Source organism: Muscardinus avellanarius (genome assembly GCF_963383645.1).
Source record: "Muscardinus avellanarius genome assembly, chromosome: 3".
Taxonomy (NCBI): Eukaryota; Metazoa; Chordata; class Mammalia; order Rodentia; family Gliridae; genus Muscardinus; species Muscardinus avellanarius.
In genome coordinates, this window is record NC_137788.1 from 122,188,069 (window position 1) to 122,210,299 (window position 22,231).

The window sequence follows — 22,231 nt, forward strand, 5'->3', positions numbered from 1 at the left end:
CACTTCTCATGTTGCTCAGATTAAAATCCAAACTCCTAGGTAAGGCTTATTTATAAAGTAGTCTTTCTGAACTCTCCCTGACCACTTTTCCTATCTCAAGACCAAACACTGCCTATGTTAGGTCTTGAGACCTAACCACATTGACCTTCAAGGTGATATTTTATTAGGCTAAGTGGATTCCTGCCTCAGGATCTTTTGTCTTCATGACCTATGAATTCTTCCCCCTAAATCTTTATGTGAGTCATTTCCTTACTGTATTTGGAAGTCTTCCCTTGACCACTTTATTTCAAGCAGTTCTGACCTTCCTCCATTACTTTATCCCCAGTACCTTTTATTTTCTTCATAGCTTTACACTGCCAGGTGTGTGTGTGTGTGTGTGTGTGTGTGTGTGTGTGTGTGTGTGTGATCTGTGTCTTTCTTAGGAATGGGAAGGAAGAACTTTTTTATTTCTTTAAAAAATTTTTTTAAAAATTTTTATTGGTGCATTGTATTCATATGTCTTAATGGGATTAAAGATGGTGGATACATACATGCACACATCACGCAATTAGCTCTTACCCAATTCCTGCCCTATTCCACCCCATTCCCCCTTCCCATGCTTGGTTTAGTTACTGACTTTGACATGTTTGTTTAAGTACATCATGTGCTTTATTAATTTCTATGCCCCTGTTCTATAGAATAGCACTTGTTAATAATATTAATAGTATTTGATTAATGTGTTTAAGAAATTAATGAAATCAATTAGGTATTGATACTATTACTCCTAGATTTAGATGTGGAAACTAAGTCTGCCATAGCTGCTAGGTGTTCTGACTTCAAGTTTATTCTTATTTTATCTTGTCACTTATTTCTGGAGCCTAATTTGATGATTAATTTATCCTTATGTGATTTTTCCTCTTCTGAATTACTATGCCATGTTGAGTTACTCTTACTGCACCTGGTCTTGTGCTATGCCTTCTTTTGAATGCTTTAACGAGAGGATGGTAGATTGTTTCCTCTTGAAGCTCACAGCGTATTATTTGCTTTATGCTGTTTAGCTTTTTTCTTTTAAAACTAATTAAATTTAAAATGAATTTTACATACTCAGGACTTGATATTTTCATACTTTTTGTATAACAGTATGTAAACTTCTATTTTTGGTAACAATAGATTAACTTTATTAACTGTTTATCAGGCGACAATGGTATCTTGTCTGCACTTAGTAAAGATACTAGAATGTGACTGAAAACAGAAATGGTTTTAAGTTTTTTATTAGGTTTTCTCTTCTATAGTGGTTGATGTATATAAAATATCTTATTTCCTGCTCTACTATTTCCCTAGCTGTCTGATTGATTCAAGGATGGGGAAGACACCAAGTAGTAAAAGATGGTTTTCATTTTTCTGAGAAGTAGGCTAAGTCAGCAGCAGGAAAGAGAAGGACAAAGATTCATTTCCTTGTTCTTAGGAGGAGGTGGACTTTGCAGCTAACGAGCATCTTTGCCTTTTCTGTGTGAACACTGAGATAAAGCATATAAGCTTGCAGTGTACCTGCCACACAAAGCTGTGACAAAGACTGTGATAGCAGATGGTATTCATGCACATTTGATTTGCTTAGAAACATACATAAAGAGCAGCATGTACTGTTTTGTTTTCTCCTTAATTACTCAAAGCTAGGGAAATTCTATTCAAAGATGATTATAGTGATATAGCCAGGATAAGAAAAGTACAAAGGAATATTGACAAGTATATTTTACTGCATAATTTTAACTCTACAATATTTATTGAGTATCTGCTTTGTACAAAGCTCAGGATTAGTCCTCATGTTGTAGATTTTACAAAGAGTGGGTTAAGTATTGCCAAATAAATTTGGCTTAATTAAAATATCATTAGTGTCTTTTATATGCTACTAAAGTGCTGAGAATACAGAAATTAAATCATTTGCTTCCTTAAGGAGACAGTTCATACTGTAGTGGGGAAAATAAAGCAAATGGATAGTTTTAGTAAGTACCACACATTAGGTACCATGATACATGTGTATCAAGATGCTGTAGATGGATGATCTGAAGAAACAGCACCTAATCAAACCTGGGTGGATAGTGAGGATTAGAGAGGGGAGGTCTCCTAGGGAGGTACAGTCCTAGTGAACATCTCTTGTTGATCTTAAACAATGAGTAGGTACTGGTTAGGTAAAGATGAGGACCAAGACAGGATCAGGAGGCTCATTACATCTCCAGCGGCAGGAAACACCATGGCTGTTTGGGAAAGATTCAAGTACTGTTGATACTAATGAAAGTAGCACTAGTGGCAGAAGCTGAGGCTTACTAAAAAGGGCCAGACTCTTGTGGAGTTTAGGGTTTATCCAGTATGTTCATTTTTCTTCAGGTAATGACCTGTCAACTCTTCAACAGAATATCCTAGAATATTTGCAGAAATGTGGTTCAGGATGTGGAAAATTATCTATAATATATGCTCTTCGTGCTCAGAACTGGGATTTTTCCTACAGGGTGAATATAGAATGCTCAGCATTTAATGAATATTTTCCTAAATGATATACCTTGACAGTTTTGCACAAAAACAGTACTTATGGGAGATTTTTTTTGTCTTTCATTGGTGTTTTGAGAGGTTCCCAAAAGAATTATAGGGTTTGTTTGTTTGTTTGTATTGAGGACTGGACATTCTCTGAGTTACACCCTCAGCCCTATTTTATTCTCTTTTTATTTTGAAACAAGGTCTCACTAAGTTGCAGAGTGTTACCGATGAGCTCAGTCCTTGTGGGGGGGCAAGTCCACTCGCGGCCGGGAGCCTCAGAAAGATGGGGCAAAAGGCAGGTGATGTCCTGCAGAAACTTATCTGCAGCGATTCTTTCCCCTCTATGAATTCCCTAAGTTTTTAGGTACGACGTTTGGGAAAGAATCTGAGGCGGACAAAGGCTTCTTGAGCCAATGACACTTTATTACAAAAACCCCGAAAAATTTATACCCTTCACCAGTGAGATTAATAATAGGAGAAAAAAGAAAGGGAAGGGGGGCAATCACAGCAAAACAATAGTGAATTACATATAAACAAAGTAAATGACTAGTCCAGCATTTAGGAGATAAGCTCCGGATCTTTGATATTGCAGCAGGGCAGGTCCAAGGGTAAATTCCAAAGGCAATACAGGCACGCCCAAGGCCCAGGGCTTGGAGAATACGCCTTCTCATGGAATCTTCTTTTGCTTTCTTTTTTGAAGTTTCCATCTATATCCATATGACAAGCATGGGGAGATGTGGCGGTCCAGGGAGATGCGATGGGAGTCTCTCCAGGTGTTGGCATTTTACCTTCTAAATCTGAAAGCTTAAGCAAACTCACAACAGTTTGGCAGGCAAAATACCACAAACAACACCACAAGGTTCTTGGTTTTAATTGTCAGATGTATTTCCTTAACTGCTGAACACTCTTCTTTAGATAACAAGCCTATTAAAGGTCTATCCATCTTTAATAATCCATTTCCCTGTCACAAACCCTCTGCAACCTGCTTTTAACCTTCTAATTCCTTCCTTTCCCAGTTGGGACTTTCTTATGATAAGCTCTTCTTCATGCAAAAATGCTTTTCTTACTCTTACGGTATTTCCTTTCCTTCATACATATATACTTAAAACGTCTGTCCTTTATTTTGTCATATTCATTTCTAACCATGCGGTCAGCCTCTCTGTCTTCAGGAATATTTACACTGGGCGTAAAAGTCACCAATCTTTTTCCTTGAGTCTATTGTATTTGGGCAACTAAGTTGTTTATCAACTAAATTGCTTTAAGGTCACACACAAGGTTTTTATCTTTTCTGTCTCTAGGCAGGATCTCAAGGGTAAACAAAGTTACCTTAAACTGAGCTACTTTACCGGAGTTAATAGCTTAACCTAAGTTAGTGATAGTGAGGGTCAGAGACCCTTTGTGATTGCTGCAGCTGGAATGCTTATCACAGCATCTGAATTCTGGCCAGTTTTTATTATTATTGAGCAGAGCCAAGGATGTTTAGGCAAATTATTAGAGATTTTATTTCCACGGACTCAATTTCATCATAGTCCTGATTTCACATCATTGGAGCAATTCGTGTAGAGGGTTAAAAGAATAATAGTAAAAGTGGGGGGTACACACCTCCTTCTCGGGGCTTTTTGCCGAATTAACTATGTGGAGTGGGGTCTCAACACATAGATGCCGAGGCAGCAGGATGTCTTGGCAGCAGAGGGTCTCACTAAGTTGCTGAGGCTGGCTCTGTGTGTGTGTGTGTGTGTGTGTGTGTGTGTGTGTGTGTAAAATTTGGGAAAATGCAAGGAATATAGTAATGGAGAAACATAAAAAGGGAACTGTTTATGGTATTTCCATATTCTATATCTTTTTACTACACAGGAATTAGAAAAAAAAAGAAGATTACAAAAACAGGCTGCTACTACTCAGAGCACCACAGAAGTTCGCTTGAATAGAGCCCTAGAAGAAGCAGAAAAGTATAAATTGGAGTTAAGTAAATTAAGGCAAAATAACAAGGTATGCAAAGATTAAGTAATTTTGGTAGTGGTCACTTTTCGTAACCTTAATTTTTACACAGGCACAAAAGAAATTTTTGAATTACTGTTCTTGATGTCACAAGTAGTGTTTCTCTTTCCAGAAGAGCTATATTTTTTTAATGTATTTTTTAATTTTTATAAGTGGAACATATTGAGAATGGCGTACATTTACATTGTGCTTCATGCCTTTCCCCCTCCCTTTTATCCCCCCCCCAAAGAAGAGTGTCTAGGTTAATCATGTTGTATTTATGCTATTACACATATTCGTATGTAGCTCCTCCATTGAACAGCCTCAGCTTTCTTCCTCTCCTCTCCTACTGTTCAAGCTTTGCTGAGATTTCCCCTCCATCATCTGGAGTCCCTCTGGTATTACCACTACTCCCTAGCTTGAACATATTAGAGAAAACATATGTCCCTTCTCTTTCTGTGCTTGACTAACCTCACTTAACATAATGTTCTCCAGTTCCTTCCATCTTCTTGCAAATGCTATTATTTTATTCTTCTTTATAGCTGAATAGAATTCCATTGTGTGTGTTTCCCATAATTTTGCCATCCACTCATCTGTTGATGGAGATCTAGGTTGGTTTCATAGTTTGGCTATTACAAACTGTGCTGCTATGAACATGGGTATGCATATGTTAATGCAGTTCTCTGATTTCAACCCCTTTGGAAAGATACCCAGGAGTTGGATCAAATGGTGGATCTACTCCCAGTTTTCTAAGGAATCTCCATACTGATCTCCATAGTGGCTGAACTACTCTGTACTCCCACCAACAGTGAAAAGAGTTCCTCTTTCCCCGCATCCTCGCCAGCAATTGTTGTTGTTTGATTTCTTTATGCTTGCCACTCTGATTGGGGTAGATGGAATCTCAGCGTAGTTTTGATTTGCATCTCCCTGATGGCTAATGATGTTGAACATCTTTTCATGTATCTATTGGCCATTTGTATCTCTTCTTTTGTGAAATGTCTATTCATTTTAGTTGCCCATTTCTTGATTGGGTTGTTTGTTTTGCTAGTGTAGAGTCTTTTGAGCTCTTTGTATATTCTGGATATTAGCCCCCTATCAGAGTGGTGGCTGGTAAAGATCTTCTCCCATTCGGTAGGCTTCCTCTTTAGGTTCTTGATGGTTTCCTTTGATGGGAAGAAACTTTTCAGTTTGAAGAGATCCCACTTATTAATTCTTGCTTTAATTTCCTGTGCTTTGGAAGTCTTATTGAGAAAGTTACTCCTTGTACCTATATGTTGAAGTGTAGCTCCTATGTCTTTCTCTAATAACTTCAGTCTATGGTCTAATTACTAAGTCTTTGATCCTGTTCGATTTGATTCCTGTGCATGGTGAGAAGTGAGGATTCAGATCCAACTTTCTACAAATGGATAGCCAGTTCTCCCAGCACCATTTGTTAAAAAGGCTGTCTTTTGTTTCTCCAGCGTATGAGTTTGACCCCTTTGTCAAAGATCAGTTGGCTATAGATGTGTGGTTTAGTTTCTGTGTCTTCTATTCTGTTCCACTGGTCAGTCTGCCTATTGTTGTCCCAGTACCATGCTGTTTTTACTACTATTGCTCTATAGTATAATTTGAAGTCCGGGATTGTGATGCCTTCTGCCTGGTTCTTGTTGCTGAGAATTGCTTTGGCTATTCTGGGTCTTTTCTTTCTCCATACAAAACTCATAACTGATTTTTCCAGATCTATGAGGAATGTTGTTAGTATTTTAATGGGGATTGCATTGAATCTGTAGATCACTTTTGGCAGAATGGCCATTTTGATGATATTAATCCTGCCTATCTATGAGCAAGGGAGATCTTTCCATCTTCCGAGGTCTTCAATTTCTTTCTTTAATGTTTTGTGGTTTTCTCTGTAGAGGTCTTTTACATCTTGGTTAGGTTTATTCCTAGGTATTAGAGGTTATAGTATATGAAATAGTTTTCTTTATTTCTTTCGTTGTGGATTCATTGTTGGCATAAAGAAAAGCAACTGATTTCTTTAGGTTGATTTTGTATCCTGCAACTTTGCTGAATTGGTTAATCAGCTCCAGAAGTCTTTTGGTTGAGTTCTTTGGATTTTCTAGATAAAGAATCATATCATCTGCAAATAAGGATAGTTTTAGCTCCTCTCTTCCTATTTGAATTCCTTTGATTTCCTTCTATTGTCTTATTGCTGTGGCAAGAGTCTCAAGGACTATATTGAAAAGGAGAGGTGATAATGGGTTTCCTTGTCTTGTGCCTCATTTTAAGGGGAATTCTTGCAGTTTTTTCTCCATTCAATATGATGTTGGCTTTGGGTTTATTGTATATAGCCTTAATGATGTTGACATATGTTCCTTTTATTCAAATTTTCTGCAGTGTTTTTTTTTTTTAACATAAATGGGTATTGGATTTTGTCAAATGCTTTTTCAGCATCTATTGAAATGATCATGTGGTTTTTGTTCTTAGTTCTATTTATGTGGTGAATAACATGTATTGATTTGTGTGTGTTGAACCAGCCTTGCTTTTCTGGGATGAAACCAACTTGGTCATGGAGTACAATGCTCTTGATATGGTTTTGAATGTGTATAGCTAGTATTTTGTTTAGAATTTTTGTGTCTATATTCATTAAGGATATTATTCTGTAATTTTCCTTTCTTGTATCTTTATTTGGTTTGGGGATTAATGTGATACTAGCCTCATAGAAGGAATTAGGAACTGTTCAATCTCTTTCAATTTCCTGGAACAATTTGTGAAGTATTGGTATTAGTTCTTCACTGAAAGTTTTGTAGAATTCAGCTGGGAACCCATTGGGACCTGGGCTTTTCTTTGTTGGCAGAATTTTGATTGCTGTTTCTATTTCTTTGTTTGCTATTTTTTGGTTTAGGTTTGCTATGTCCTCTTGGTTCAGTTTAGGTAGGTTATATGTGCTTAGAAATCTATTGATTTCTTCCATGCTTTCCAGTCTGTTGGAGTATAAATTCTCAAAATAGTTTCTAATAATCCTTTGCATTTCCCCTCTGTCTGTGGTAATGTATCTTTTTTCATATCTGATTTTAATAATTTGAGTTGATTCTCTCTTTTGATTAGATTGGCCAGGGGTTTGTCAATCCTATTAATCTTCTCAAAGAACCAGCTTTTTGTTTTGTTGATTCTTTGAATTGTTTTTGTTCTCTATTTCATTTATTTCTGCTCTGATTTTAATAATTTCTTGCCTTCTGCTGGCTTTGGAATTAGACTGTTGCAGTCTTTCTAGGTCCTTGAGTTGTGTCGTTAGGTTGTTTGCTTGGTGGCTTTCTGTTCTTCTGTGGGCACTCAATGCTATGAACTTTCCTCTCAACACTGCCTTCAAAGTGTCCCATAGATTTTGGTAAGTTGTTCCTCTATTTTCATTTAATTCCATAAATTTCTTTATTTCTCCCCTAATTTCTGCTCTTACCCACTCATCGTTCAAGAGTATATTGTTCAATCTCCATGTATTTAAATAGTTTATTTTGGGTTTCCTGTTGTTGATTTCTACTTTCATTCCATTATAATCTGAAAAGATGCAGGGAATTATATTATATCTTTTGGATTTGCTGGTGCTTTCTTTGTGCCCCAGAATGTGATCTATTTCGGAGAAGGTGCCATGGGCTGCTGAGAAGAATGTGTATTCTGTTTTTCCTCATTGAAATATTCTGTATATGGCTATTAAGTCCATTTGGTTTATAGTTTTTATCAGTTCTGCAGAGTCTTTACTCATCTTTTGCCTTGAAGGTCTATCTAGTGGCATGAGAGCTGTATTGAAATCTCCCACTATTATTGTATTTGGGTCTATTTGAGATCTTATGTCCAAGAGGGCTTGTTTTACAAATGTGGGTGCACCCACATTCATGGCATAAACATTTACTATCATCATATCTTCTTGGTGGATTGTTCCTTTTAATAAAAGGAAGTGCCCTTCTTTGTCTCTTCTGATGTGTTTTAGCTTAAAGTCTGTTTTGTTGGATATCAGTGCTGCCCATTTTTGGTCCCCATTGGTATGATATATCTTTTTCTATCCTTTCACTTTCAGTCTGTGAATGTCTTTTGCTGTAAGGTGTGTTTCTTGCAAACAGCAAATATTTGGATTATATTTTTTAATCCATATTGCCGTCTGTGCCTTTTGATTGGTGAGTTAGTCCTTTGACATTCAGTGTTATTATTGAAATGTGTTGTTTATTTCCTGTCATTTTGTGTTCTATCTTCTGTTAGATATAGTATTATTTCTTCGTATTTAGATGCCTTGCTGATCAACTTCATCTCTTCTCTGGTTCTGGAGTCTGCTTCTTTTTTCTTCTTTATGGTTTATTTCTTTAGGTATTTTCTCTAGTATTGGCTTAGAATTCATGAATTTTTTGAAGTTCTGCTTATCCTGAAATAGTTTTGTTTCTCCATCTATGTTGAATAATAGTTTTCTGGATATAGGAGTTTTGGTTGAAAGTTGTTTTCTTCTAGAGTCTGGATCACATCGTACCAGTTTCTCCTGGCATTCATGACCTGGGATGTGTAGTCTGGAGTGATTCTTATTATTTTGCCTCTATATGTTATTCGTCCTTTAGTTCTCACAGCTTTTAAGATTCTTTCCTTGATATCTATGTTGGTCATTTTGATTATTATATTACGTGGGGATGTTCTTCTTTGATCTTGTCTTAGTGGTGTTCTGTATGTCTCCTGAACATGAAGATCCAAGTCTTTTTTCATGTTTGGAAAATTCTCTGAAATTTTTTATTTGAAAAGATTATGGATGCCCTTGGTCTGTAATTCTATCCCTTCTTCAATGCCCTTTATCCGTAGGTTAGGACGCTTCATATTGTCCCATAGTTGCTGGATGCTTAGGTTTTGTTGCTGTACTGACTTCTTAATGCTGTTGACTGTGTTTTCGGTTTTGAATGAACTGTCTTCTAACAGTGATATTCTACTTTCCATTTCATCTAATCTTCCAGAATTTCTTTCTATTCCTGTCTTCATTTCATTTATTAACTCTTTCATTTCATTCCAGACCTCTTTCTGATTCTTTTTTAGTGTTTCCAACTCATCTTTCATCTCCTCTAGACTTGTTTTAAATCCTTTCATCATATTGTAAATCAAGATTCTCAACTCCCCTTCTTGGATTTCTTGTAGGTCAGTATTCGTGATTTCTGTTGTCTCTTCATTATTCCTGGTTCTCATATTTATAGCATTCTCCGTCCTGTTTTTCTGATTTCTACCCATCGTTTGTGAGTATTATGTTTAGTCCAATCTTAGTATTAGGAGTTTAGAGGTATCGGCAAGTCAGCAGTGCTTTTCCAATGTTGAGGGCTGGGTGATGGGGGAGGAGCTGGGATGATGAATACAGGAGTCAGATTAGGTAGAGGATATGTTTAGGTTGAGAAAGACTTTAAGTATGATAAGGTAATATCTTGCTGAGAATAAGAGAGAGTTAATTAGTAGGACTTTTGTAGTTAGTAGAGTACATATGGAGATAATACTTTGAGTATTATACAAGGAGGTATATTATGGGGGAAAGTTTTGGGGGAAAGAGTAGATAGGTTACTGTGGGGAAGTTTGTAAGAGAGGTGGGGGAAGGAGCAAACAAACATAAATAAAATGTCAACACAAGATATCAAGACTATTATGTAATCAAAGAAAAAAAAAACCAACCAAAAGAGGAAAAAGAAAAAAGAAAAGAAGGAGGAAGAAAGAGGAAAAAAGAACAAGAATAAAATAAAAGGAACTAGCGACTGTGTGAAACCAGAAAACAAAGCAAACTATAAATATATATAAAAAAACAACAAGTAAAAGAAGGACAGGGAAAAAAACCAAAACAGTAACAACCATAACAAAATGAAAGCAATATAAAAACAAAACAAAACATCAACAGCAAAAGAAAAAGAAAAAAACTGTCCTACTTATTTACAAATATGGGGTCAGGTCCATATAATATTTGAATGTCTGATTGCTGTGGTAGCTTTCAGAATATAATCCAATGTCTCTTAATATTCACTGTACTCTATTTTCATTTTCTTAAGTCATTCTCTGGGTGTTTGGACACCTTTCTTTCCTTTGACTGCTTTGGGTTTAGGTGTCAGGATGTCTGGTGTCACTGTTAACTGTGTATTTCCAACCTGTATTCAGTGCCTCTGCACTCACCACCCTAGACTCTGACCTGTGCTTCCCTAGAGCAGGGGTGGAGGATGTCCAAAGTAGACTTGGAACCTCCCTGTGAGGCCCTGTGCAGATATTGCGTCTCAATGAATTTTCCTGTGTCTGTGGAAATTCTAACTGGGCTAACTGGTGTGGTCCCAAGATGCACTCTGGGCAAAGGGTTGCTGGTCCCTGGACACACACACTTATTACCAGAGCACTGCTAGTTCCCAGAGTGCAGACTGGGTGCACTGCTATTACTGGACCCCAGCATGAGTGGGTACAGATGCCTAGTGCCTGGTCCTAGGCTTTACCAGGGTGCACAGGGCTGTACTCTAGACTAGAACTGCATCTCCAGCTGCGGGGTGGGCAGAGACTCTCAGCAGTGGGCCAGGGGTGTGAGGTAGGTGCACACGGGTCTAGGGGCGCAGGCGCAGCGCAGGGTCTAACAATGCTCTCTGGCTCCAGCGGGGCGCACAACAGTAGCACTAGGTTCCAAGGCGTGCAGCGGGCATACATGTTGGTGCTTGGCCCGGTGTGTGGGCTGGGGGCCCGAGGAAATCTCATGGGTGCACAGAGCTTTAGCCGCCTGGGAAGTAGGCTGGGCCGGCAAGGTAAGTGCCTGGTCTCTGGTGGCATTCGGGGACTAGGCGCACAAGGTGAGCACCAAGTTTAGGGGTGGGGGTGGCGCAGGCACAGGCAACTAGTGGGGGTCCTGGGGCACAGACAGGGCGCATGAGGACAGTGCTGGGTTCTGGGGCATGGGACAGACGCCCAGGACCAGTGCCAGACCTGGGGCACACTCTAGGACCCGCAGCTTCCCTGGACTCACTCGGATTCCTGGCATCCTTGATCCAGGCGTCCGTGGGACTCCCTGTGCCACTGTGGTCCCATCTTTGGTGAGCGCACAGGATTCTGGCGTGGGCGTCACTTGCTGCTTAAGATGAGGCTCTATGACCGTTTTCAGTCTCGGGTTATTTTGCCATGGTGGTATCAGTCAGGACTAGGGAATGCAGTTTGGGCGGGCAGCCCGCGCTGGCGCCAGCAGGTGGCCTGGTTGTGTCTGCAGCAAGTCTGATCCAGAAGAACTATATTTGTTATTAATGTACATTTTTAACAAATTAGGATCATGTGCTTGATTATTGTCATAATTGAACTAAATCAAAATATGCCATCTTATGGTTCCCTTTACCACAAACACAATCTCATATGCAGTCCATTATATATGCAGTCCATTATAAGCCCGAGTAGGTTTTCTTTTCTAAATATATCTCTTGGTGTGTGTGTGTGGTACTGGGATGGAATCCAGGAGACTTCCACCTCCGGGCTATCCTCCCAGACTTTTTATTATTATTATTATTATTATTATTATTATTATTATTATTATTACTGTACTGGAGATGGAACCCAGGGGCCTTCTACCTCCAGGCTACTCTCCCACACCTATTTTATATTTTATTTGGAAACAGGGTCTCTTAAGCCAGCTGAGGCTGGCTTCGAACCTGCGTGATCCTCCTGTCTCAGCCTCCCAAGCGCGGGGAATACAAACGTGCACCACCACGTCTGGCTTATTTTATATTTTATTTGGAAACAGAGTTTCACTAAGTTGTGGAGAGCCTCACTAAGTAGCTGAGGCTGTCTTTGAACCTGTGCGATTCTCCTATCTCAGCCTCACAAGCGCTGGGATTACAAGCGTGTGCCACCACACCTAGCTTAAATATAACTTTTGATACTTGATTTCTTTCTGTTTCTACCCCTATCACTTATTCCAAGCTACATCATTATGTCTCATTACACTTCTACTCTTAAGTCTGTTTGCATCGATATTGGTTTCACTGCAAATGACTTTTGAAGAATAACTACAGTAGATTTGCACTGTTCTTTGGATGAAATCCACAGTCCTAAACCCTGGCATATAGGCAATGGAGAATTTGATCACTATGTACTTGTATTTGACCTGGGGTCAGAGATTAAATACACTTAGGTTGTTTTTATAGTTTCAATGGCTTTAGAATGAGCTGTTCACATACCAAGTGAATTTTCAAGATGATTAGATAGAATAAGGAAAATCAAATGAATTTTCAAGATGGTTGTATGAGAGGGCTTATAATCCAAGTACTTGGAAGACTGAAATAGGAGGATCACAGGTTCAAAGAACTTGACCTCTCAGCAGTATTCAACATTACTGACCACTCCTTAGATACACTGGAATTCTTAAAAGCTTAGTTCTAGGCCCTTGTTTTTCTCAATCTCACACTTACTCTTTCTTTTTTTTTTTTTTTTGGCGGATCTGGGGATGGAACCCAGGGGCATTCAACCTCCGAGCTATACCCCCTGCCCTATTTTTTTATTTCTCATTTTGAAACAGGGTCTCGCTGAGTTGCAGAGGATGTCACTAAGTAGCTGAGGCTGTCTATGAACCATGATCCTCCGACCTCAGCCTCCCGAATGCTGGGATTACAAGTATGCACCCCCACGCCCGGCTTATCTTCCTTTTCTATACATATTTCTCCTCTAAATTTTCACATCTCCTTTTGAATTTCTCAGAATAACTTCAAACAACTTATAATTTTCTTCCCCTAACCTGTTCCAGTGTGTTGTTTTTTATTGGGGGGGTAAACTTTCTCCAAGGAACTTACTTTTTATATTTTCTAGCATTTTATATTTATTTTTACTATGACTTTTTTATTTACTACAATTATTTTAAGATTCATCTATGTTCATTTAAAAACTTGTTACCCATGTAAATCTATACAAATTTGTCAACCCCGTCATTTATTGATAGACATTTGAGTTGTTTCTAGTTGTTGCCTATTTTACACAAACTTGCCATGAACATTCATCTGTAAGACATTGTGTGAACTTACGCTCTTTCCTCTTGAGTAAATACCTAGTAGTCAAATATCTAGGTTTTATTGAAGATGTATGTTCAACTGTCCAATAGTACCAAAATGGTTTATCAGTTTATGTTCTCACCAGTAGTAGTACATCCAAGTTTCAGTTGTTTCAATTCTCACCAATACTTAATATATTCAGTTTTTAAATTTTTATTTTTATTTATTTATTTTTATTTTTTGGTGGTACTGGGGTTCCTGGAAGCCCTTCTACCTCCAGCTACACTCCCAGACCTATTTTTATATTTTTATTTGGAAACAGGGTCTCTTAAGCCAGCACGGCTGGCTTCCAATCTGCGTGATCCTCCTGTCTCCACCTCCCAAGCGCGAAGATTACAAGCGTGCGCCACCACACCCAGCTAGTTTTTAAATTTTTAGATTTCCTAGTGGGAGGGACCTAATAGTATCTCATTTTAGTTTTCATTGAATTTCCCTAGTGACTAATAATATTGAATATCTTTTCATGTGCTTATTTGCCATCTTTATATCTTCTTTGGTGAAGTATTATAAAGATCTTTCTATTAAAAATTCTGTGATTTTTAAGTTTTAGACTAGTTTTAGGTTTAAATAAAAATTGTGAAGATAATTCAGAACATTGTTTTAAATTGCATATCCAGTTTCCCTCAATATATACATTATTATGGTACAGTTTTATAATTAGTGAATTAATATTGATATATTATTATTTACACTTGACTATGACTTTCTTAGTTTTTACCTCTTTTGTTTGTTTGTTTTTTAAATGGGTCAACTAGGCGTGGTGGCACACTCTCGTAATCCCAGCATTCAAGAGGCCGAGACCAGAGGATTATGGTTCGCAGACAGCCTCAGCTATTTAGTGAGGACCTCCGCAACTTAGTGAGACCCTGTTTCAAAAGAAAAAAGAAAAAAGAAAGCAGGGGTTGTTGCTTGGAGGTCGAATGCTCCTGGGTTCCATCTCCAGACCCGCAAAAAAAAATAAAAATAAAAAATAAAAAAACTGGGTCAACTTATATAACAAGCAAAATAACTTACTATATAAATGAGTTGTAGGAACTCTTTATGTGTAATAATTTTATGTCTCTTGTTGATTACATACTCTACAAATATCCTTTGCCTTTTATATATGTAGCAGTCTTTGACTATTTTTTGTTAAGAATCTGCTAAATCTAAGGTCAGTAAGATATGCTCTTAGGTTTTATTTATTTACTTTTTATTTGTTTTGTTGGTACTGGGTTGGAACCCAGGGGCATTCGACCTCCCAGCTACACTGTTGGCCCCATTTTTTGTTCTTTATTTTGAAACAGACTCTCACTGAGTTGCAAAAAGCCTCACTAAATAGTAGCTAATGCTTTCTGTGAACTATGATCCTCCTATCTCAGCCTCCCAAATGCTGGGATTACAAGCATGTGCCACCATTCCTGACTTGCTCATAGGTTTAAGGAAAAAAAAAAAAAAACCAACTAAGGATGTTGTATAGCTATAGCTGTTATGTTTAGGTGAGTTTTTGTGTATGACATATGATAAAAGTAGTTTCCTATATTGTAGTTTCCTTCTATTCCACAATTTTTTGGCTTTTATAAAAATACATATAATCATGAAGAATACTGAATCTTTTCAAATACTTTTTCAGCATCAATTCAGATGACCATGTGGGATTTTTCCTTCATTCTGTTAACATGATTTATTAACATTGACTTTTGAATGTTTTTTTGTTTTTTTTCATATGAAAAACATAAATTTAATGGTTTAAACAGTTCACATTTCTTAATATAATCTCTGAATGAAATTATTTTATTCACAGTTGTACTTATCTATTTTTTGTGCTTGATACAAAATAGACCCTCAAAAATGTTTTGTTGAATGCATTTATTTTTAAATAAAGTTATTATTCTGTTTCCTATATTCTTCTCCTGCCCTAAAGTTATCTATTAAGTTTTTTAGCGTGGTCTTTTGATCATGGTATGTGAACAGGCAAGAGCTGGTGAGCAAATGAAAGACAAAAAATTGCCTAGTAGATTTAATTGGTGCACTGTATTCATACATCATAGTGGGATACAAACTTTTGTAGACATACATGCACACATCACCCAGTCAGCCCCCACCCGATCCCCACGCCATTCTCTCTCCATCCCTCCTTCCCATGCTTGGCTTAGTGGTTGACATCTAGTATTATAGCAATTTATCCAAAATTAAAAATGATAATCTCACATAACAGTTTCATTTGTCTGATATCAAGCTTTTGATGACTTAAAGATAACATTTCAATATTTCTTTTTACTTTCTTTCTTACCAGAGAATATTTTTTTTTCTATTTTTTTAGGTGAAACTATCATATATTTATATATTTATTTTTCAGAAAAAAATCTATCCTAATATGGAATATGGATTCTAGATACCCAAAACGATCTTGAAAAAGAACAAAGCTAGAAGATATATATTTTCTGGTTTCAAACCCCATAAAGCTACAATAATTGAAACAGTGTAGTACTGTTCTAAAGGCAGATATATAAACCATTGGAGTTAAATAAAAGCCTAGAGATACATTCTTCCATATATTGTCAAGTTATTTTTGACGAGGTTTCCACAAACATTTGGTGGAGGAAATAATAATCTTTTAACTAAATATTGTTGAAAAATAATAATTACATGGAAAAGAATAAAATTGGACCCTTACCTAATCCCATATACAAGTATTAACTCAAAATAGATAAAAAGACCTAAATATAAATCTTAAGACTATAAACTTTTAGGAGAAAATCTGGGTCATAAAACCTCACAACATTGAAATTGGCAGTGATTTCTTGGATATGATTTCAATGGCACAGGCAACAAAAGGGTAAACAAACTCCCTAAAAAATAAAAAAAATATTGTATATCCAAAGACAATGTAAACAGAGTTAAAAGTTACTAATAGAATGGGATAAAATATTTCCAAATGCTATATCTGAAGGTATTATATTAATATTCCAACTAGAAATCCTAAAAATTAACAACAATAAAGGCAAACAATACCAGTTAGAGCTAGGTAAAAGACTAACATAAATAATGAATCTCCACAGATAACCAATCTTAGTTGTCTGTTGGATGGAAAATCTTGTTTCTCTGGTTCTGGTGTGTGTTACCTATTTCTTCTTTGTAGTTAATCTCTTTGAGTATTTTCTCTAGTGCTGGTTTTGAAGACATAAATTCCTTCAGTTTCTGTTTGTCATGGAAGCTTCTTATTTCTCCATCTAATTTGATAGAAAGTTTTGCTGGGTAGGAAATTTTTGGCTGGAAGTTGTTTTCTTTCAGTTTGGAATATGTTACTCCAAGCCCTTCTGGCTCTCATGACTTGGTTTGGGAAGTCTGTAGTGATTCTAATTGGTTTGCCTCTGAATGTCACTTGGCCCTTTGTTTTTGTTGCCTTTAAGATTCTCTGCTTGGCTTCCACATTGGTCATTTTGACAATTATGTGGCGTGGGGATCCTCTTCTCCGATCCTGTCTAAAGGGAGTTCTATAAGTTTCCTGGACCTCTTGCTCTATGTTTGGAAATTTTTCTGCTATTACTTCCTTGAAGAGATTGTTGATCCCTTTGGTTTCACTTTCTTTTCCCTCCTCTATTCCAATTATTCTTAGGTTAGCTCTCTTAAAATGGGCCCATATTTCTTCAATGTCAGATTCCTGCTGTTGGATATATTTTTTTCTAGATTAGAAACTATGCGTTCATTTTTGGAATGATCATCTTCTAAGAGCGAGATTCTGTTCTCCATGTGGTCTAATCGGTTGTGCTTTGAATTGAGGCCTTTACTTCATTAATTGCATCCTTTATCTCTTTCTGGCTCTCTCTGAGTTCTTTTCGAAGCACCTCTATTATTTCTACAGTTATTTTCCTGATTTGATCTTCTAGAAATCTCTGCATTTCTGTTTTATCGGGTTCTGATGTTGTGGGGTTGTGGGCATTCATTGCTCCATTGTTATTCCTCTTTCCCATGATTTCGGAAGTTTGTGCCTTCTCTGGGTTCTTCCCTTGGGTCACTATGACTTCACTTAAGGTGTTCTGGATCTCGAATCAGTAGTATCTCAGACCCCACTACTCCTTTACTGGGTTGTATCACAGAGTCTCCGACCCAGAGAGTTGATAGAGGCTGCTTTAGACTGTGGGGGGTGCCAGGTTGCACGTTCTCCTATGGTGTGATATCTCTGCCACTGCCACTCCCCCACTGGGTCAAGTCCCAGTGAGTACAGTACTGGGATTTCTCCTCTGTGGCCCACAATTTGACTCACTGTTCTTGAGTTCGCAGATGTAGCTGTCCTGGACTCGGTGAATTCGCTGCTGCTGCCACCGGTGGCAATATGGAGTTGCTGCCATGCCCTCGGCCGTGAGGCTGGCTTATTTCTTCTTGGTTTTGAGTTGCACTCTGAGTCCCTGCAGCGTGTGCTGAGCTCAGCCACTGGGAGCTTTAGATGCTCCCTGCGCTGAAAAATCCCACCTGGCTGTTCCGCAGTGGCTCACCTCGGCTTGCTGTAGCCGTCCGGTGAACTCACCACTGCCGCTGGCAGTATGGCGCTGCTGCCGCGTCCTCAGGTGTGAGGCCGGTGTATCTCCTCTGTGGCTCTGAGCTCTGTTCTCAGTCCGCTTTCTCTCTGGAGCCTGGTGATATTTTTGTTTCTCTGGTGATGGTGTTTTCTGGCTATGAAAGGCGCTGATTTTGTGGTAATGGAGATTGGTTGTTAGCAGGGCTCTTAAGCCCCGCTTTTCTTGGTTGCCATCTTCCCGGAAGTCCGACTTTTGAATGTTGATCTACCCTTGTTTTCTAGCAATAAATCCCACTTGGTCATCATATAGTATCATCATTGGTACATTATAATTACATATCATAGTGAGATTCAAATTGATGGAAACATACATGCACACAGGACTTAGTTTCCAAACAGATCTTATCCCTCTCTCTACATGTCAGTGAGATTGGTAGTGATCCACCATATATGGAATAACCCTTTGGGAGCCATTCAAGATCCTGACAATAGCACACACACACAAATGGGTCAAAGAAGAAATAACAAGGGAAACTAGAAAATCTTTAAGACAAATGAGAACAAAAACACAATATACCAAAAGTTATAGGATAGAAGGATAATATTTTGAAGTCTTGGTCTCCAAAATCCTATGGTGCTGTTGACAGGTCTTCAAGAGTTAGGGCCTCCTGGAAGGATGTATTGGAGATGCCCTTTCCCCTTGATGCTTCCTAGTGGCCATGAGGCAAATAGGCTGCCTATGCACTCCTCGCCATGATGTATTGTGCCTCCACAGGCCCAAAGCAAACAGGACCAAGTGACCATGAACTGAAACCATTAGCCAGAATAAACCTTTTTCCCATATAAATTGATCATCTTGGGTACTTTGTCACAGTGATTGAAAGCTAGCTAACAAAGTATGTTGCTTAATTTCAACATACAGGTGGAGTTTCTTTTTCTTTCTGTTGTTGATTTCTAATTTTATTCCAGTGATTGGGAAACATTTTGTATAAGTTTATGTGTGTGAATTTATACACTTATCTTTTATGTACCTTTAAGTTATAGTAACTTAATGCTTTTGTCTTTTAAATACTATAAGCGAATTAAGAGTTAAAAAAACAAAATTACAATAACATAGATTTTTATATTTGCCTATATAATATTCTTACTGGACAATTTCTTATTTCTGTATGGCTTTGAGTTATTTTATCACATCCTTTTTTCAACTTGAAAGACTCCCTTTTTGCATTTCGCACTACAGGTATTGTAATAATGGATTCCCTCAGCTTTTGTCTGAAAATGTCTTAACTCCGCCTTCATTTTTAGAGGTTACTTTTGTTGGTTATAGTATTCATATTGACAGTCTTTACCTTTTAATGTTTTAAATAAACAAATCAACATATTGCTTTCTGTTCCTCAAAGTTTCTGCTAGGAAATCTGATATTCTTACAGATGATCCCTTTCACATGACAAGTCACTATTCTCTTGCTTCTTTCAATATTTTCTCTGTATTTGACCACTGGTTATAATATGTGTGAATGTGCCTCTCTTTGGGTTTATCCTGCTTGGAGTTTATAAAGATTCTTTTATTTGTGTACCCATTTCTTCCCTTAAATTTGGGAAGCTTTCAGTCATTACTTCTTTATCAAATCTGTCCTTTTATTGTCTCTTCTGAGATTTCAGTAATGTTAACTTTGGCCAGCTTGATGGTATCTCCCAGGTCTCTATGGCTCTGCTCACTTTTGTTCCTTTCTGCAAGTTTGCTAATTTTTTTTTTACCTCTTAAGAGTCTGCTGTTGAGCCTACCTAGTGAGTGTTTCAATGCAGTTATTATATTCTTCAGTTTCAGAATTTGTATTTTTCTCTTTTTAAAATTTCTTTTTTGATATTCTAATTTTGTTGGTGTTTTCCTTCACCTCATGAATTATACTTAAGACTATTGTTTTGAAGTCCTTGTCAAATAAGTCAGAGTCCTTTAGAGTTAGTTTGTAGATATTTCTTTTGTTCTACTAAATGGGCCACATTTCTCTCTTTCTTTGTATGCATTTTGGGTCACATATTGAAAAGTGTTCATGTAGCTGGGCATTGTAGTACACACCTATAATCCTAGTACTTGGAAGGCTAAGACAGAAGAATTGTGAATTCTAGGCCAGCTTTAGCTTAGACCCTGTTTCAAAATAAAAAGTAAAATAGGACTGGGGGTTTAGCTCAGAGGTAGAATGCCCCTGGGTTCAATTTTAATACACACATACCAAAACAAAATTAATTAAACAGAAAAACAGCACCAGGCATGGTGACACACACTTGTAAACCCAGCATTTAGGAAGCTGAGACAGGAAGATCCCGGTTCGTGGACAGCCTCAGCTACTTAGTGAGGCCCTTAGCAACTCACTGAGACACTGTTTCAAAATGAAAGTGAAAGTCCAACGCAGAAAAAAACCAAGGCCAGCGTCTGAGAAAAGCAAGCAAGCAAGCAAGCAAGAGGCTTTATTTCTGCTGCCCAGCTCCCTTATATGTCCAGCGGCTGGGGATTTCTGAAAATAGGAGGGGCTTCTGCTCACAGCGGAAGATTGCATGAAGTACGGGGTGTTTACTGATGGCAATGATGGCTCATACCCCAGTGAGTGTGTTATCAGGGGACTGGTTGTTGTGCATCCTGTGGCCCCTTTGACGGGCTGTGAGGTAGCTAGCACAATTCAGAAGAGAAGCTGGAGAGGCACCATCTTTGGTGTGACTGGGCTGCTTATCCTAACATTCCTCCCTTTTTGGTTTTTTAGGGGCAGGGGGCATCAGATAATCATACTGACTACTTCCTGCTGAGAAGGGGTGGTGATGGGAAGGGGCCGGGAGGAGTAGGGAAAGCAGTCCCCAAGTCCAGACCATAAAAAAGTAAATTTTGTCTGGGCGGAAGTCAACGAATGTTCCCTGAAGCTGCAGATCCCACAAAGACATGAGCCAGTTGTCAGAATGGTGGATAGGAGGTATCATTCAGCTATCTTCCAGGAGGGCTTGTATCATAAGTCTCCATCGTGAAGGGATCCATTTCTGTATGCTGTTAGTCATCCCTGGGAATCGGGAATCGGTATCTTCTGAATTTAAAAGCTGGTAGGCTGGGCGTGGTGGCGCACACTTGTAATCCCCGCGCTTGGGAGGCAGAGACAGGAGGATTGTGCAGGTTTGAAGCCAGCAGCGTGTGCTGGCTTAGGAGACCCTGTTTCCAAATTTTAAAAAAATATATAAAAATAGGTCTGGGAGTGTAGCCCAGAGGTAGAAGGGCTTCCAGGAGCCCCAGTACCACCAAAAAATAAAAGCTGGTAGTTTCTAAGGAGAAGCTGGTTAAAAGTCTGATTAGATATTTTATTTACCTGGTTTTGTATGAGCTTAGTTACGCAGGGTAAGAACATAGAGGCAACAAATATAATAAAAAGTGGACCCAGGATGGGCCATATCCATGTAAGTGATGAGGACTGAAACCATGTGCAAAGGGATGTTTTTTGAGATCCTTTTAATTTTATTGTAAGTTCATTAAGCCTGAGTATATTTTGCTCTCCTATACCTGATTCATTAACATAATAGCAACATTCTTCTCATAAGAAAACACAGGTTCCATCCTTTTCAGCTGTCAAGAGATCAAGGGCCCTATGGTTTTGAAGCGTTACTTGGGCCAGGGAGTAACCTGTTTCTGTAAAGCTGAGAGTGATTTGGCAGTTGATGTGAGAACTTTCAAGTTTATTGCCTAAATCATCATTGGCCCATAAGGCATAGCCCAGGGCCCCTCCCGCAAGTCCATTTCTGACAAGGGAGGAAGTTAAGGATACTCCAACCAGAATAGGGAGGAAAGCAGCCCTTTTTATAAGTTTGGGTGGGGTAGTCAGATATTGTAGTTCGGTACAGCTGTAGAGAGTCAGTTGTGGGACCACTGTGACCAAGAAATAGGGAGTGGTGGAGTTGGGATATATGATGTTGCTGAGAGTCCCATTGCACCAAAAGAAATGGCCCGGTTGGGTATAACTGGGTCTGGCAAGAGTGCTATTGTACTGACAAATGGGATCTCAAGAGGAAGGTAATGTCATAAAAATGCAAAATCTATTTGGCTGGGTGATATTGTCTTCTTTGGGTTCCCATAAGGGAATATTTTGGAGAATATGAAATGAATTAGTTTGAGAGGTGAAGACATACTGAGAGACATCTATAGGTACTGCTGCTAACAAGGGCCGGGCAAGCAATGCACAAAGGA

The 22,231-nt window shown here is 38.3% G+C and overlaps 1 protein-coding gene across 1 annotated transcript in view; it reads left to right on the plus strand.

The window, feature by feature from the left end:
* The window catches only part of TEX9 (testis expressed 9), a gene marked incomplete at both ends in the record, with an annotated part of 80,810 nt that overhangs the window by 39,221 nt on the left and 19,358 nt on the right, over positions 1-22,231 (plus strand). Inside the window, one exon of the mRNA XM_080692870.1 lies at positions 4,363-4,497. Coding sequence (XP_080548996.1) covers positions 4,363-4,497 — 135 coding nt within the window. The remainder of the gene's footprint in view (positions 1-4,362; positions 4,498-22,231) is intronic.